The 17,786-nt window shown below is 37.5% G+C and overlaps 1 protein-coding gene across 1 annotated transcript in view; it reads left to right on the top strand.

The window, feature by feature from the left end:
* The window catches only part of TIPRL (TOR signaling pathway regulator), a 31,386-nt gene that overhangs the window by 567 nt on the left and 13,033 nt on the right, over window positions 1-17,786 (top strand). Inside the window, exons 2-4 of the mRNA XM_058540122.1 lie at window positions 5,900-6,079; window positions 6,766-6,865; window positions 16,939-17,070. Coding sequence (XP_058396105.1) covers window positions 5,900-6,079; window positions 6,766-6,865; window positions 16,939-17,070 — 412 coding nt within the window. The remainder of the gene's footprint in view (window positions 1-5,899; window positions 6,080-6,765; window positions 6,866-16,938; window positions 17,071-17,786) is intronic.

Here is a 17,786-nt window from a genome sequence, read left to right as displayed (position 1 = left end):
GATGAAAGACAACCTCTGCCGCAAGGAATTCAGAGAGAAAGACAACCATAATACAGGGCGAATAGCTGTTTGATAGAGATGTCTACGCGGCGTTATTTGAGATCTTTTAGGGGGACAAGGCGTCCGGGAAATCGGGATGCCTGAACTGAGGCTCCATAAAGTCCGGGAACTGGGATGGGGCTGGGGCACGTGTAAAGCCGGGAGGCCTGGGAGAGGAAAGCCATGACTTGTTGGTAGAATTGTGTCCGTGTGATTGGAGCGCGAGGTACCAGAGGAGGAGTGAGAAGTGCGAGGTAGGCCCCAGGGGAGTGGAGAGAGCACTGAGAAGACTTTTATGCCAGGCTAAAGAGTTTTGAATTTTTTCTGATTACCACCGGTGTAATTTTATACGAAAGAGCGACATTATCAGATATACACTCTAAAAGATTTCTCTGGAGGTGATGTGGAGGATGGATTGGAGGGCTGCAGGACTGGGCAAGGAGACCACTTAGAAGGGGAGAGAGGAGACGAGAGGTTTTAGAAGATTAAGTCCGTGGATTTGATGGCCAATTGATAGAAGGAGGAATCTATACTGATCTCAAGATTGCTGGCTTGAGCTGTTGCATGGAAAGCGTTGCCGTTGAACAAGGTGAGAAACCCAGGAAGAGGATCAGATTGGGGGCAGGTGTTGAGTGTATAAGGCAGGGAAGAGGATCATAGAGGGTGAGTAGTTTGCTGAACTGTGTGGGTCATGAAATAGAGATGTAGTAGGCATTTGGATGTTTTTATCTTGGAGCTTCAAAAAGGTGGCTTGTCCGTGGGTTTACCTTTGGGAATCATCAGTTTACAGTTGATAGGAGCCTTGGGAGTCAATTAAGTTCATCTAGAAGTCATTCAGAAGAAAAGAAAAAAGTTATGAGATGGAACCCTAGGGAGCACTGGCATTTTAAGATTTATGCAGAGGAAAGAGTGGAGGGTCAGGAAAGAGTGTTTACCTTCCTAATTTAAAGAAAAAAAAAAAAGGTAACATTCTTGCAGACTCACTAAGAAAATGTAGGAAAATACAGAAAAGAAAGGAAAAAAGTTCCATTTTTTTATGGTTTTTTTTGGGTGAGGAAGATCGGCCCTGAGGTAACATCTGCCAATCCTCCTCTTTTTTTGCTGAGGAAAACTGGCCCTGGGCTAACATCCATGCCCATCTTCCTCCACTTTATATGGGACCCCGCCACAGCACGGCTTAACGAGTAGTGCGTCGGTGCCTGCCTGGGATCCGAACTGGCAAACTCCTGGCTGCCGCAGCGGAGCGCGTGCACGTAACCGCTTGCGCCACCGGGCTGGTCCCAAAAGTTCCCTTTTTTTAAAGGTGGAGTTACTCTCTGAGTTTTCCCCTCCATATAATTTTCTGTTACATATTGCACCATATATAGTTGTATTATATAGAAAGCAGTCAGCTTCAAGTTGTGGTTACCCACATAATTAACTTACAGACTCTCTAAGAAGTACTGGATGCATGGAAAGTTTTAAGGGAATCAAATTCCAGATCTTTAATCTCTCTATTATTTCTAAAATAGATCTGCCTAGGTATACTTAGTCCTTCTTCATAAGACAAAAGAAAGGATTACCCTCACCCATCCTAAATTTTTCTGTGATGCATTGCCTTAGGGTGTTAAATAAATGGATTAGGGGAAATATTAAATTTAGGAAGATTCCTTTAATGAATTAAGGCATCTTAAACCCATAGAGGCTTCTTGTCTTCCCTGCCTTGTAAATGGTCATGCTTATCGGTTAAGAATGAAGCTCAACAGTAGACATGGGGTTAAGATACTCTGTGTTTGGCATGTGTTTAAGATACTCTGAATTTAGAACATTTGGAGTTAAGTTAGTGACAGTGTTTCTTTTACATATATAACTGTAATATTTCATAGGACTACCAAATTTTTCCAGATATAATGGGAAAAAATCCACAGAATCACTTCTTACATTATTTCATATTTGGTACGCATTATTTAGTAAAGTAGTTCAACTTATTTTATCTAATCTTTTTATGGTATTTATTCCAATTACAATTGATCTTCATCTTATTTAATTTTTAAGTATTTAATATTTTCTTTTTTTAAATATTGTTTTATTGTGGTAAGAACACTTAATATGAGATCTATTCTCTTAACAGATTTTTAAGTGTACAATACATTATTATTGACTGTCGGTACAGTGTTGTGCAGCAGATCTCTAGAGCTTATTCTTCTGGCTTTACTGAAACTTTATGCCTGTTGATTAGTAACTTCCTATTTCCCCTCCCCTCAGCCCTTGGCAACCATCATTCCACTCTTTGACTCTATGAATTTGACTATTTTAGATATCTCATATAAGTGGAATCATGTGTATTTGTCTTTCTGTGACTGGCTTATTTCACTTAGCATAATGTCCTCAAGGTTCTTCCATGTTGTTGCATATTGCAGAATTTCCTTCTTTTTTAAGGCTGCATAATATTCCATTGTATGTATAAACCACATTTTCTTTATCCATTCATCTGTCAATGGACATTTAGGTTGTTTCCTCATCTTGGCTATTGTGAATAGTGCTTCAGTGAACATGGGAGTGTTAATCTTTCTAATATTTAATATTTTCTATCTTCTAATAACAAAGAATAAATTTTATTTAAATTTATGATGAAAAATTAACATTATTAGAGATCATCCTAAAGATGTGCAACTTAAAATGTTAGATCACTGATATGTGCACATATACGTATACACACACAGATGTAATAAATATTCAGTATGTGGCTAGTTTTTTCCTTTACTATTGTATCATAAGCATTTTTTCTATATGATTATATTCTCTCTTTAAACATTTTTAATGATTCTATAATATTTCATCATATGGATATATTGTAGTTTACATACCATTTATTTCTTTGTAATTGGACATTTAGAGTATTTCTTTTTCACTATTATAAATAAGGTGATTATGGGTATTAACATGTATAGTTTTTTTCTGCATTGGGGATTATTTCTTTATTACAGATTTCCCAAAGCTGATATTTTGAGTCAAAGAGTATAAATTTGATTGAATTCTTGGTGGTTTTTGCCTAATTGTTGCCCCAGGGTGGAATGTAAATTGACACAGTCCTTCTGGAAATCCATATGAGCAAGTGCTGGTTTCCCTCATCAGCGTCAGTGCTTTTCCTTTCTTTATCACCACCTTTTAAAACTTGTAACATGTTGAGAATTTTCCTGGAAAAGTTGTTTTCCTACAAGAAACAGGATCCTTGCTGTCTTTTCTTCACAGCTATAATTAATATAATTGTTGTATAAAAACAAAAAGTTCACCAGCGATATGAAGCTTATGGAAACACAGACTATTATGCAGTAAGTCATTGCCTAGAAAGTCGTAATGGGTTTAGAACCCATCTTTGTTCTTGGAAGTGATGGGCCGTTGATGATCCAAGAATGAAATAGGTATTTCTAATAAGAACCAATATCTTTCCCATTCAAAGCCTAAATTGTTTAATTTTTCATGTAGGGTTTTTTGCTTATTTGTTTTTAATATATATACAGGATTTAATTGGTGTATCTGATTGGATCTGAAGCAATTGGAAAGAGGGTAATGGTCTTGGACTATTCATAGATCTTTTGTCGGCCTTATGTAAGAATATATTCTTTACTGTAGTATTATTTTACCTTACCTAACAAGTATAGCTATGTAGCTGTTCAAAAATCCAGAAGTCTTAAAAAGAGAGAAGAAAAGAAAGCCTTCTGATCTGGTAAAGTAGCTGTCATAGAACACTTGCACTGAAATCCTGTGCTTTATTGAGTCCCTTAGAACATCACTCAGAGCATGTTTCAACTTTTGACTCCATTGCACACTTTATAGTTATAACCATATTGGAAATGTAAGGAAGCAAAAAGTTCCCTACAGTCTCTTTGCCCTGCTAAATGAGTTGTTATTATCTTTCACGTTCTCTTATTATTCATTATGCGATTTTAAGAAGTGTGATTGTTTGCTTTTCCAGCCTGTGATAGATTAGAAACCAAATAAAAAGGGGCAAGGGTGTTTCAGGGGCAGGTACCATGTTCTGGAGCAGCTAGAGGTGTACACAGGCAATTGAACTTGAGGACATTGTCTTACAAGGTTGTTAAATGTGATGATCTCTGATCACCAAGAAAAGGTAAAATAACATTTTATATTTTTTGTTTAAGAACACAGAAAAGTCTATAATACATTTTGAAAATTTTCCAAAATCAATAAAATAAAAAATTTGGTATATAAGGTAACTGGAAAACTTACTTCCCTGGAACCTCTTATGCTAGTTATGCTTTCAGGTTGCAAGGAACAGAGACCCACGTTGCCTCAAGTAATGGGAATTTAATAGTACATGAGGAAATAATTAAACACAGGAATTATCTCAGAAAACGAACAGCAGTTCTTGTGGCCCCAACAACTATAGAAGTCTCTGTTCTTCTTATTACTATTATTTCTCAGTCTCTGCTTTGCTCTGTCTGCTTTTCTTGCTGTTACTTAACAGTTTCACTCTTTCCCCCTCACTACCTCATGGCTTCTGTTTCATGTCATGTCTCTTGGTCTGTACTTTGCTTGACTGTCATTCAGACTTATGAAAAGAGAGTGAGTTTAATTGGCCATTATGCAATTCAGCATGAGGATATGGGGCAGAGTTCTCAGGCTAAAGTTCAGAGGTTCCTGCCAGCCCATAGATCTTTGCCTTTGGTTGAGAAGCTGAACTTTCATCCCTAAATGAGAGTCTGGGTTGTGCTGAGGTGATGGGTCCCTAAGGCACGGTAACCTATACATACAGCTACTTGTTTCAGAAGTGAGTGACTAGCTGCCACTTAAAAACTTTATAACAGGGATTCTAAACTCAGCTTTCCAGAGGGCCAAGGTGACTGGTGCCCACTTAAAGGGGGCAACCTCTACTCAGCAATAGCCAACTGGTGCTATGTGGAATACAGGTCCAATGTTGCCAAGTCTTCCATTTTTTTTAGAAAAAAAGAAACCAGAAGTCCAGATTTCTCAAAAATCTCTCAATTTCCATTGGCAACTATTTCAAATATATATAAAAAAATATTGTGCAGGCTAATCAAAACACATCTGTGAATTAATAATTGTGATCCTGGCTTTATAGTATGTCTACTGTAACTTTCTTCTCTAATGAGGCTGGCAAAATGAGGTCCAATTTATATTTATAAAGCAGTCTAGTATAATGGAAAGAGGCCTGGTATTATCTCTTACTAGCTCTGTGGTCTTGAGTTAGCTACTTAAACTCTCTGAGCCTTTCATAGCTCACAAGGTAGTTTTATTTTTTTTTTTTTGTGAGAGGAAGATTAGCCCTGAGCTAACATCCGATGCCAATCCTCCTCTTCTTGCTGAGGAAGAGTGGCCCTGGGCTAACATCCATGCCCATCTCCCTCTACTTTATATGGGACTCTGCCACAGCATAACAAGCAGTGCGTCGGTCTGCGCCCAGGATCCGAACCTGCAAACCCTGGGCCACCGAAGCTGAGCGCACGAACTTAACCACTACACCGCCGGGCTGGCCCCATCACAAGGTAGTTTTGAGGCTCAAATTCAACTATCTCAGAAGTGATCTCTAATCATCCTACCTAAAATAGTGCACCCCATTACCTTGCTTTATTTTTTTGTGTATCATTTATTACTAGCTGACATTATATTACGTATTTATTTTTATATTTGTTTATTATCTGTCTTCTTTAGCCCACTACCTAGTACAGTGCCATAAAGATATACATGGAAAGAATGGATGACTTTACAAATATGTTTATTAAATCATATGTTATTTAACTCATCCAGGAATGTAGGAAGTATTCTGTTGGGATCAAAAGGAAGCAAAAGTGCCAACAGTGATATAAAAGAATCCTGCCTGACTTTTGGTTATGCATAGGTTAGCCGATGAATTGCATATGCCATCTCTCCCTGAAATGATGTTTGGAGACAACGTTTTAAGAATCCAGCATGGCTCTGGCTTTGGGATTGAGTTCAATGCTACAGATGCATTAAGATGTGTAAACAACTACCAAGGAATGCTTAAAGTAGCCTGTGCTGAAGAGTGGCAGGAGAGCAGGTGAGAATCAGGGCAGTTATGGGTTAAACAAGAAAGAGCTGAAAGAAATATTCATTCATCATGTGTGTATTTTATTAGAATGAAGGGCTAGTATTATTATTAAACTGGATAGTTGGATCATTCTAGAATTCTTTTTCTCATCCATGAAATGGAGGTTAGTTACTCACCTCTTGAATACTTGTTGAGTGAAATTGAATTATAATGGAGCTGAGCTATGTACGGTTTACTTTTTTGAGGTTTCACTGTTATTTAGTGAAGAGGCAGTACACTGTGTACTTTAATGTTCTTGTTTTTGAAGAAAAATGTTTACTTATGATTTGCATTGAAAATTTGAGGAGCGTTGAAATTAAGAAAAATATATCTTCTTTGATAATCAAATCAGCAATTATTTACTTTGTGCCTGTTATGTACTAGGACCTTGGAGGATACAAAAAAGTATAAGCTTTTAAATCATGTCCTCAGGCAGTGTACAGACTAATTGGAGAGATTACATTGGCACATGACAAGTTAAATCACGATAAATGTGCAGAAGAACTGTAAGAAAGATCTTGTATTAGTGATATTAGTGTATGTGTTTAGTAGGATATTTTACATTGTTTGTAGAATGTAATTTGATGTGCTAAATGAATCCAGATAGTCTCTGTTCTGCATCACTGACTCTGATCCTTCTCCTTTTGGTGTTTGAGGACGGAGGGTGACCACTCCAAGGAGGTTATTAAACCATACGATTGGACCTATACAACAGATTATAAGGGAACGTTACTTGGAGAATCACTTAAGTTGAAGGTAAATCTTTTTTGGTTTATGAGTCATTGTCTTGGACATTCTTTGCATTAGAACTTTCTAGTAATGGGTTATTTTTTGCTACTACTTTCATTCTACTTATTTTCTATTGCGGGAGGCTTCCGAACCTAATGTGAAGGGATTTCGCTTGTTGATTATCAGCAGAAAATAGAAGGCGGCCATAGTGGAACAATTTTTATCTTTAAAAGTGTGGTTGGTAACAATGGCAGATAATGATGTTGTCATTATCACTATCAAAAAGCATTAAAATGTTTATCTGTCCTTGCTGTAATGTATTAGGTGATTTAGATAGAACCTGCTAGATAGTAGCTTACAGTTTTAAAGATGAACAGATAGGTGGGCAAATAGGACTTTTGGTCAGGCAACTTAGGTTTTTGTCCTGCTTGTACTATGTGTGAAACTGATATGACTTTAGGCAAGTTACTTAATCTATCTGAGTCTTGGTTTAGTCAGTAAATTAGATACACAGCAATATCTACCTCACTGTAGAGTTTTGATTTGAGATAATCTATGGGAGAGCTCTCAATAAATTCTAAAGCTCTGTATTAATGTTAAGTTGCATCTGTGTAAGACCTGCTTAAGAAGAGACTCACTTCATGGTAAATGACACTAGGAAGGTGGAATTGTTAGGTCTCATATTGAGAGCTTAGCTGTATTTTGAAATCTTACAGTATAATTGAAATGAAGTCACATTGATTTCACATGAGTCACACATTCTGTCACCTTCTGTTATAGATTACATTCTAAATATCACATTCTCAGTATCACATTCTCTTAATCACATGCTATTATATATCATATTCTATTATAATGGATAATCACATTCTATTATAGAGAACAAAATTATTTCAGTGTAAACTATTTACATTAAAAGTAGTTATTGGAGACCCTATATCATCTGTTGGTGTTTAGATGGAAATGTTAAGAAGATAGGGTTGTGTGTGGGCTCCTTGTGTCTGAGAGATTTTTAGAATCTTGGGAAGATAGAAGTTCACTGCGGGAACTTCATAATTCTTAGCTTCAGTTTCTGCCACTCCTACGTTCCAAGCTTTGACTACTTTCCTGTGCTGCTTCCAGGACAAAAATACAGTTTTTGAGAAAATGTATATTCATTCATTGATTCTTGAGCTCTTACTATGTACTAGGCACTAATCCTGGGAGTCATGAATACAGCAGAGAACAGACAAAAATCCCTCCTTTTATTTTTTTAAATTAATTAATTTTTTTATTATGATTTTTTTATTGATGTCATAATACTTTATAACATTGTGAGATTCCAGTTGTACATTATTATTTGTCAGTCACCATATAAATGCACCCTTTCACCCCTTGTGCCCACCCCCCAACTCCCTTCCCCCTGGTAATCAACAAACTGTTCTGTCTGTGTGTTAGTCTATATTCCACACGTGAGTGAAGTCATACAGTGTTTGTCTTTCTCTTTCTGGCTTATTTCGCTTAACATAATACCCTCCAGGTCCATCCATGTTGTTGCAAATGGGACGATTTTGTCTTTTTTTATGGCTGAGTAGTATTCCATTTTATATATATACCACATCTTCTTTATCCATTTATCAGTCGATGGACACTTGGGTTGCTTCTACTTCTTGGCTATAGTGAATAATGCTGCAGTGAACATAGGGGTGCATACGCCTCTTTGGCTTGTTGATTTCAAGTTCTTTGGATAAATACCCAGAAGTAGGATAGCTGGATCATAAGGTATTTCTATTTTTAATTTTTTGAGGAATCTCCATACTGTTTTCCATAGAGGCCACACCAGTTTGCATTCCCACCAGCAGTGAATGAGGATTCCCTTTTCTCCACAGCCTCTCCAACATGTGTTATTTTTTGTCTTGGTAATTATAGCCATTCTCGTGGGAATAAGATGATAATCTTAGTAGTTTTGATTTGCATTTCCCTCATGATTAATGACGTTGAACATCATTTCATATGCCTATTGGCCATCTGTATATCTTCCTTGGAAAAATGTCTGTTCATGTCCTCTGCCCATTTTTGATCGGGTTGTTTGTTTTTTTTGTTGTTCAGTTGTGTGAGTTCTTTATATATTATGGAGATTAACTCCTTGTTGTATATATGATATGCAAATATCTCCTCCCAGTTGGTGGGTTGTCTTGTCATTTTGATCCTGGTTTCCTTTGCCTTGCAGGAGGTCTTTAGTCTGATGAAGTCCGACTTGTTTAAATAATTCCTCCTTGATAGGCTAATGGGGGAGGAGGGTTATATCAGTCCCTTATAATACTTCGTAGATTAATGTTCTCGTCTCTCCTCACTCTTGATTGAAAACTTTGCAAATTGCATATTTAGGCCATTTAGTATTTCCTTGCCAGGCCATTTAGTATTTCTTTGCCAGGAGTGAGGAAATGGGAACTTGTTTAACCCTCTGCAATAATGATGATGACTTACTTTGTGGGCTAATTTACAAAAAAGCCTGCTGGAGGCTATGAAGTAGCATTAGCTATGTCCAGGGAGCGAGAACCAAGGCAGTAGAAACAGGGAGTGTGAGAGTAGGAGGAGGTGAAAAGCATGCATTCAGTACTCTTATTGACACGGCCAGGCTGGAATGTAGTTTCTTCTAAGGTCTTGCCGACAAATGTCAGTGTTATCGCCTGCTAGCCGCTGGTGGGAATGAGCTAAGGCTTTGGCAGAGCACAGACCTGGGTTCAAATCCCAGCACCATCAATTAGCAGCTTGGAAAACAATTTAATCTTGCTGAGCCTTGTTTCTCACTTTGGTAAACTGGGGATAATACCAGTTGTGAGGTAGTAAAAAAAGATTGTATATGTAAAGTGCTTAGCACAGTGTCTGTTACACAGTAAGATCTCAATAATTGGCAGCTGCTGTTATTATTATGATAGTATCATACCTCAAACTTAGGGGAACTAAGTTAATATTGTTGAAATACCAAGAATAGTAGTAGACATATTGTCTGAATATTTATTCTTGCTTTATGATCTAAACAGAGCTGATGAATGTGTTCCTTTATTGCTTTAAAAAATGAAAAGACTATTTTCCAGGCAAAATTGTTAGGACCTTCTTGCTTAATCCTCAAAATAACCTTATAGGATAGATATTATCCTTATTTTGTAGATGAACAAATGGGTTCAAAATTTTAAAGTATGTGTCTCTTAATAACATAATGGCAATAACATAAATATCAAGGTTATAGCTTATTTTGAGCATGTTTGTTATATGTGGAAGATCACTTCCATAGGAACATTTTTTGCATTTAACTCTTTTAATATCTTTAAGGATTATTTGATCTATAATATTACTTGGCATTTTTAAAATTCTTTAATCTTCAGCCCTTCCCCAGTCACTATTCAAAACCCCTGGTGTGTCTAGGAAGTGTATGCCTGCATAGGAAAATATATTTTATGTGGATAGTAGGAGTGTCAGACAATGAGGTATTTGAATAAGGTCTTCGTTTTGCACTTCAATTCTTGCTTTTTAGTTGCTGGGGGCTGCTGGTCTGTGTGTGTGTGTGTTTAGTGTTTTCTCACTCTTTGGGGTTGTTTAACCTATTAATCTATGAGTTGTAGCATGCTGTTAGAGAAGAGAGCCAGTCACAGAGTTGTACTGACCTGGCTGGATTCAAATCCAGCCTTGCCATTTATTAGCTGAGCCACCATAGGCACTTCTCTAAGATTGTGTTAGGAGAATGTTATGAGAAAACAGATCAAATGCCCAATATGTATGTGGCCTATAGTAACCTATCAACATATTTCTTGTTAAATAAATAAATTGGCTCTGCAGGAGACTAGAGTTAGAAGGCTGCCTCTCCTATTTGTACTGCCTCTTAGGAATAAAATATGCCTAGTATCCATGCACTTAAAAAAGCATTTTTTTTAAAGCACATTGGAATGTTTGCTCAACTCATTCAGTGTGATTTAATATCTTGAGCTTCTTTTTTCTTTTTATTATTTTGGTAAAAAATGCGTAACATAAAATTTACCATCTTAAAAATTTCCAAGTGTATTAAGTACAGCCATGCATCGCTTAATGATAGGGATACATTCTGAGAAATGTGTCATTGGGAGATTTTGTCGTGGGAACGTCACAGAGTACACTTACACAAGCCTAGACGGTATAGTTGACCACACACCTAGGCTACATGGTGCTGATCTTATGGGACCGCCATCATTGACCAAACATCGTTATGTGGCGCCTGACTGTAGTGTTAAGTATATTCATATTGTTGTGCAACCAATCTTCAGGACTGTGTCATCTTGCAAAACTGAAACTCTATACCTATTAAACAACAACTCCCTATTTCCTCCTCTCCCTAGCACCTGTAAACCACCATTCTACCTTCTGTTTCTGTGAATTTTGACTACTCTAGATACCTCATATAAGTGGAATCATACATTATTTGTCTTTTTGTGACTGGCTTATTTCACTTAGCATAACGTCCTCAAGGTTCATCGATGTAGCATATGTCAGACTTTCCATCCTTTTTAAGGCTGAATAATATTCTATTGTATGTATATACCACATTTTATTTATCCATTCGTCAGTGGGCATTTGGGTTGCTTCTACCTCCTGGTATTGTGCTGCTATGAACATAGGTATGCAAATATTTCTTTGAGATTCTGCTTTTAGTTCTTTTGGATATATACCCAGAAGTAGAATTGCTGGATCATATGGTAATTCTATTTTTAACTTTTTGAAAAACCACCATACTATTTTCCACAGTGGCTGTGCTGTTTTACTTTCCCACCAGTAATGTATGAGGGGTTTTGATTTGCATTTCCTTAATGATTAGTGATGTTGAGCATCTTTATATATGCTTCTTGGCCGTTTGTATATCATCTTTAATATCTTCAGCTTTTAAGTCGATTTAGGGGAGAAATGTGCTGATTTAAACATTGGAAATGAATGGAGTTTGTAAGACTACAGGCAAAAGGCACTGCACATAAGTACTGTACACTAGTTGGTAACGTTGTTTTCTACAGGGGTATGGGTTAACAATGCTGATGCTGTTTCAGTTTTGCAGGATAAAAATCTTCTAGTGCTCTGTTTCACAACAACTTGAATATAGTTAACACTACTGAAATGTATGCTTAAAAATGGTTAAAATGGTAGATTTCATGTTATGTACTTTTTACTGTGATTAAAAAAAATGTTAAACATAGAGTTACCATATAACCTAGCAATTCCACTCCTAGGTATACACTCAAGAGAATTGGAAACAGATATCTACACAAAAGCCTGCACATGTTCCTAGCAGCGTTGTTCATAATAGCTAAAATGTGAAAATCCCCCTGTCCATCAATGGATAAACAGAACTAGTATATTAAGACAATGGAATATTATTCAGCCTTGAAAAAAAAGAGTGAAGTACTGATACATACTACAACGTGGATGAACCTTGAAACCATGCTAAGTGAAAGAAGCCAGACACAAAAGGGCACATATGTATGATTCCACAATGATTTGCAGAATAGACAAAGCTATAGAAACGGAAATTAGATTAGTGGTTGCCAGGAGTTGGGGGAAGAGGAGAATGGAGAGTGACTGCTAATTGGATATGGGGGTTTCTTTTTGGGGTGATGAAATGTTCGGGAATTAGGTAGTGGTGATGACTGCACAATCTTGTGAATATACTGAAAAACACTGAATTGTGCACTTTAAAACGGTGAATTGTATAGTATGGGAGTTATATCTCCATTTTTTTTTTTTTATATCTCCACTTTTTTAAAAAGAAAGAAATTGTTGTAAAACACAGCAATTTCACTATATGTTCCTAATGAGATATACTCTAAAGACAAAAAGAAAAGATATGTATTCACACACAACACACACACACTGTTTTCAGTAATTTTTAGCATTTGCTGTTAATTAACTTTATGGGATGTTAAAAAATATAAGTCAAGTAATTTCCTTATTATAAACCTCCATTGATATGAGGGAGGTCCCATTTGAAAGATGTGACCAGGACTTATTTTTCGTGTAAGGAATCAAGAATGTAGCGTTCCATGTTTTTTAAGCCTTTTTAAAATTGTGAAATAACTCAGACCGAAAAGTTGATAAAACATGAAGGTACAGTTTAATGAATTGTAAAATGTAACCACCAGGTGAAGAAATAGAATATTGCAAACACCCCCTAGCATGATGCTTCCTGATCATAATTCTTTTTTTTTTTTTTGGTAATATTTTCTAGTATCTTTTGAAATTTTCACCCTTAGCTTTTACTTCCTTGAAACTAGAGTGCATTGTTCTTTCACAGCTTGGGCCTCATATTTTCAATAGCTGAAGTCTCTAGGGTCTTTTATTGTCTTGTTATCTGTTGGTTCTGGTTTATGGTATCTAGGCTCCTAATATGCCTCTTTTTTTTTCTCTTTTTGGTGAGGAAGACTGGCCCTGAGCTAACATCTGTTGCCAATCCTCCTCTTTTTGCTTGATTAAGGTTGTCCCTGAGCTAACATCTGTGCCCATCTTCCTCTATTTTGTATGTGGGATGCTGCTACAGCATGAGTTGATGAGCGGTGTGTAGTTCCATGCCCGGGATCCGAACCTGTGAACCCCGGGCCGCTGAAGTGGAGTGTGCAAACTTAACCACTGTGCCACTGGGTCAGCCCCTATTCCTCCTTATTTTTGTTTGAATTCCAGGATGTTGTTGTTTTCCTCTAGAGAGGACTTTTGTTTTTTCTCACAGGCACTAGAGGGCATTCATAGTCAAGGACATAGGTCTGCAAACTTTTTCTCTAAAGGACCAGATAGTAAATATTTTAGGCTTTGAGGGCCATACAGTGTATGTTGCAGCTACTCAGCTTTGCTGTTGTAGTTGAAAGCAGCCATGGACAACATGTAAACAAATGGGCATGGCTATGTTTCAGTAAAATTTTATTTATGGATATGGAAATTTGAATTTCATATGATTTTCATGTGTCATGAAATATTATTTTTAAAAATTCTTTCCAATCATTTAAAACATGATTCTTAGCTCAGAGTCTATACAAAAATAGGGGCTGGGTCACATTTGGCCTGCAGGTCTTAGTTTGCCAACCTCTGTCTGGTCTAGGACCAGAGTTTGAGGTTTACTGGGCCTGTAATATAAGAGGCTATGAAACCAGTGTAGCACTTTAGGATATCATCCCAAAATTGGGAGGCGGCAGGGAATTCTCCAGGGTCCCTGCCCTTAGCGAGCACTGAGCAATGATGGCACCAAAAGCTCACAGAGTGCACCTTCTTGTCTGCATCAGCCAGTGCTGATGCTTCAGGGCCTAAGCCAGCCAAGTACAGACTCGCTTTTCTGGCCTCCCGTCCTCTCCCAGGTGTCAGCCCAGTAATTCTTCGGCGCCTTGGCCATTTGATGCTTTTAAGAAGTCTGTTTTTTCATCCTGCTTTTTAAAATGTCTTCAGCAAGAGGGTTTGGGTTATTCTGACAATACTGGAAGCCTAAAGTGCCTAATATGTCTTAAGTTAAGCTGGGTTTTTTCCCCTTTTCTTTTCAGATGCCTGAGTTCAGGGAAAAGACAAGTGGAGTTGAGGAAGAGAGAGGGCTGAGAAATATAAAGTTTTAAACATATTTCTCCTTGCAAATGAAGAAGATAGTATAGATAAGTTAAATATAATGACTGTCCCTAACCCATGTTTTATCTAATTATTTTTTGTTTTTCTCTTTCAAACATTTTATAAGAACAAGTAAATGGCAGAACTGATGGATTCATTTTGATCAATCACTTACTGAAGGTATATATGAAAAACATTGAGAACATTCATATCATGATTAGCTAATTTTTTGGAAGTCAGGAGTATCTATCTATAAGGAGGATCTTTCAAATGTGTTCCTTTGAACTGAAACTAAATAAAAAGTAAGGAATTTAGAAGTTGTGTTTAACACTCAAGTTTTATGCTCTCAGGCAGTCCTAGAGGCACCGAACTTTTGTCTTAAATAGATCACCACCATGCACGTGATGCAAGGGGCTGGGTATATATGCTGCTTTGTCCCTATCTACCCCTCCCCCCCAATTTACACCTTCAGATGTGGTCTCATGTCTGCTTCAGATACAGTTTGGAATAAAATTGCAGAGGATTAAAGTGTTACCTGTAGGTCAGCATGGAAGAACTGTGGGCATTTTTTTCACTTCTTGGGGATCATATACAAACTGCTCATTTCTTTTCTTTCTTCTTTTTTTTTAAATATGTTGTTATTTATTTATTTATTTTTTGCTGAGGAAGATTCACCCTGGGCTAACATCTGTTGCCGGTCTTCTTGTTTTTCTTGCTTGAGGAAGATTAGCCCTGAGCTAACATCTGTGCCTATCTTCCTCTATTTTGTATGTGGGTTGCTGCCACAGCATGGCTGACAAGTGGTGTAGGTCCAAGCCTGGGATCTGAACCTGCCAACCTGGGCCGCTGAAGTGGAGCCTGCTGAACTTAACCACTACACCATGGGGCCAGCCCCCTGCTCATTTCTTTTCATTGCAACCTCTTTTCCCCCTAGATCGCACTTAATACGCCCTTAGACCATTTTCCCCAAAAAAATCTATGCAGTCTCTTGAATATACTGTATCATTTTCTTCTTCTTTTTTGTTTTTTGTTTGTTTGTTTGTTTTGTGTGTGTGAGAAAGACCAGCCCTGAGCTAACATCCGATGCCAATCCTTTTCTTTTTTGCTGAGGAAGACTGGCCCTGGGCTAACATCCGTGCCCATCTTCCTCCACTTCACATGGGATGCTGCCACAGCATGGCTTAACAAGCGGTGTGTCGGTGTGCGCTCAGGATCCGAACTGGCGAACCCCGGGCCGCCGCAGCAGAGCACGTGCACTTAACCACTTGCACCACTGGGCCGGCCCCTGTATCATTTTCTTCTAATTCTTGTCCAGTTATCTCAAGCTACTCTCCATGAGTCACACAAATGATCTAATCGTGGCTGTTAAGTAAAGCAAAATAATAGCTACCATTTACTGAATACCTATGGTTTAATAAGCAGTGTTGTGTTTATTTAGGATACAACCATGTCAAAGAATAGAAAATCTTTGTACTGAAATTGGATATAGTAAAGAATGGTATCACCAATCATGCTTTAGTGCTGCTATTAGGAGACACTTGGATTTAGTGAGCCACTGCTATGGCCATGACCCTCCTTCAGGCTGTTGATGCTTCTGCTGCATTATGTGTGTGTGTGTGTCTGTGAGCTACAAAGTAATACATTGAAAAAATTGCCAGCATCTTTTAAAGCCTTTTGGAATGCTAGGAGTTTCCCCTCAGAATTTCTCTAAAAATTCTTATTTAGCTCATTACTTAAAGCACTTTATTTTGTTTGTATGTTTTGGGGAACTAGGCTGGGAATCTAAAATATATAACATCATTCTAATGGGAAAAATTTTTTTCTTCTTTTTTTTTTTTTTTGTGAGGAAGATCAGCCCTGAGCTAACATCCATGCTAATCCTCCTCTTTTTGCTGAGGAAGACCGGCTCTGAGCTAACATCTACTGCCAATCCTCCTCCTTCCCACCCCCCAAAGCCCCAGTAGATAGTTGTATGTCATAGTTGCACATCCTTCTAGTTGCTGTATGTGGGACGTGGCCTCAGCATGGCTGGACAAGTGGTGCGTTGGTGAGCGCCTGGGATCCGAACCTGGGCTGCCAGTAGCGGAATGCGTGCACTTAACTGCTAAGCCACGGGGCCGGCCCGAAAAAATTTTTTTTTTAAGTTCCAAATGAATGTCTTAGAAGTGGATTTGCACAGCACAAAACTGCTTTGAACTTTTAGGATAGTAGTTGTTTACCACACTGACTAATGTTCAGCTGATTAATTTTCTCATAGGCACAGCAGAACACTTGATTTTAATTTGACTTGTGAAAGATGATGAATTTTCACTCTATTTTTTTGTGAAGCTATAGTATCAGCCATGTATAGTGTCTTAAGTTTTTCAGAGGCAAAGCACATATCTCGTCTTTCATGTCTACTGATGACACCCAAATTGAGAACCATGTGCTCTGGCTGTGCAGAAAAGACTGGTAGGAAAAACTACTTTCCTATGTCTCTAGCTCCTTAAATTTTTTTTTATGTGTTCCTTCTTTTTTTCTTTCAGGTTGTGCCTACAACAGATCACATAGATACAGAGAAATTGAAAGCCAGAGAACAGATTAAGTTTTTTGAAGAAGTTCTCCTATTTGAGGATGAACTTCATGATCATGGAGTTTCAAGCCTGAGTGTAAAAGTTGTGAGTATTATGATTTTTGTTTAAAATTTCTTTCTTTCTTCCCTTCTTACCATTGGTCAGAAATACAAGACTCACTTCAAATCACACTGTCTTAACATGATGTCATGTAAAGTTTCACTTGGTCTAGAGTACATCTTACTAATATCCATTATACAAGTCACAAAATCTTAGTATATTGTTAAGACTTCAGTTTAGCAAAGCGATGTTTTAATACTTACCTGGCCACTCTGTAGTTTGTTTGCCTATTATTTAATTTGAATGAGAACTATGGCTTAAGTCTCCAGCATACAAGTGGAAAACAGAAAATGATGAGTGTAAAATCCCTTCTCCTTTTGTATTCTTTTCTATCAGTGGAGGACAAACTGCTTCCATTAACAATGTCGTTGGTGGAACATGCTTAAAAAGAATAATAAATAGGCCACTAGCAGTTATTCATATTTGTTAACTATTAGGTTGTAATTGAGTTTCTAACATTTTCCAGAAAAACTTCAACTGAAACTTTTAATTAAATACCTTATCCCTTAAGACCCAGCTAAAATGTCACCTCCTTTGTAGGGCCTTTCACAGCTCCCATAGGCAGAGTTAAATATCCCTTTTCCGTACTCCTGTAAGTACTTTTTTTTTTACCCCTCAATTATAACACTTATTGTAAGGTCTGTCAAAGACAGGTCCCAGCATCAAGCATTGTTCTTGGAGCATAATGATTGTGGGTGTTG

This window comes from Diceros bicornis, chromosome 4 (assembly GCF_020826845.1).
Source record: "Diceros bicornis minor isolate mBicDic1 chromosome 4, mDicBic1.mat.cur, whole genome shotgun sequence".
NCBI lineage: Eukaryota > Metazoa > Chordata > Mammalia > Perissodactyla > Rhinocerotidae > Diceros > Diceros bicornis.
Note: the sequence above shows the minus strand (reverse complement) of the source record. Positions and strands in the feature narration are given on the sequence as shown.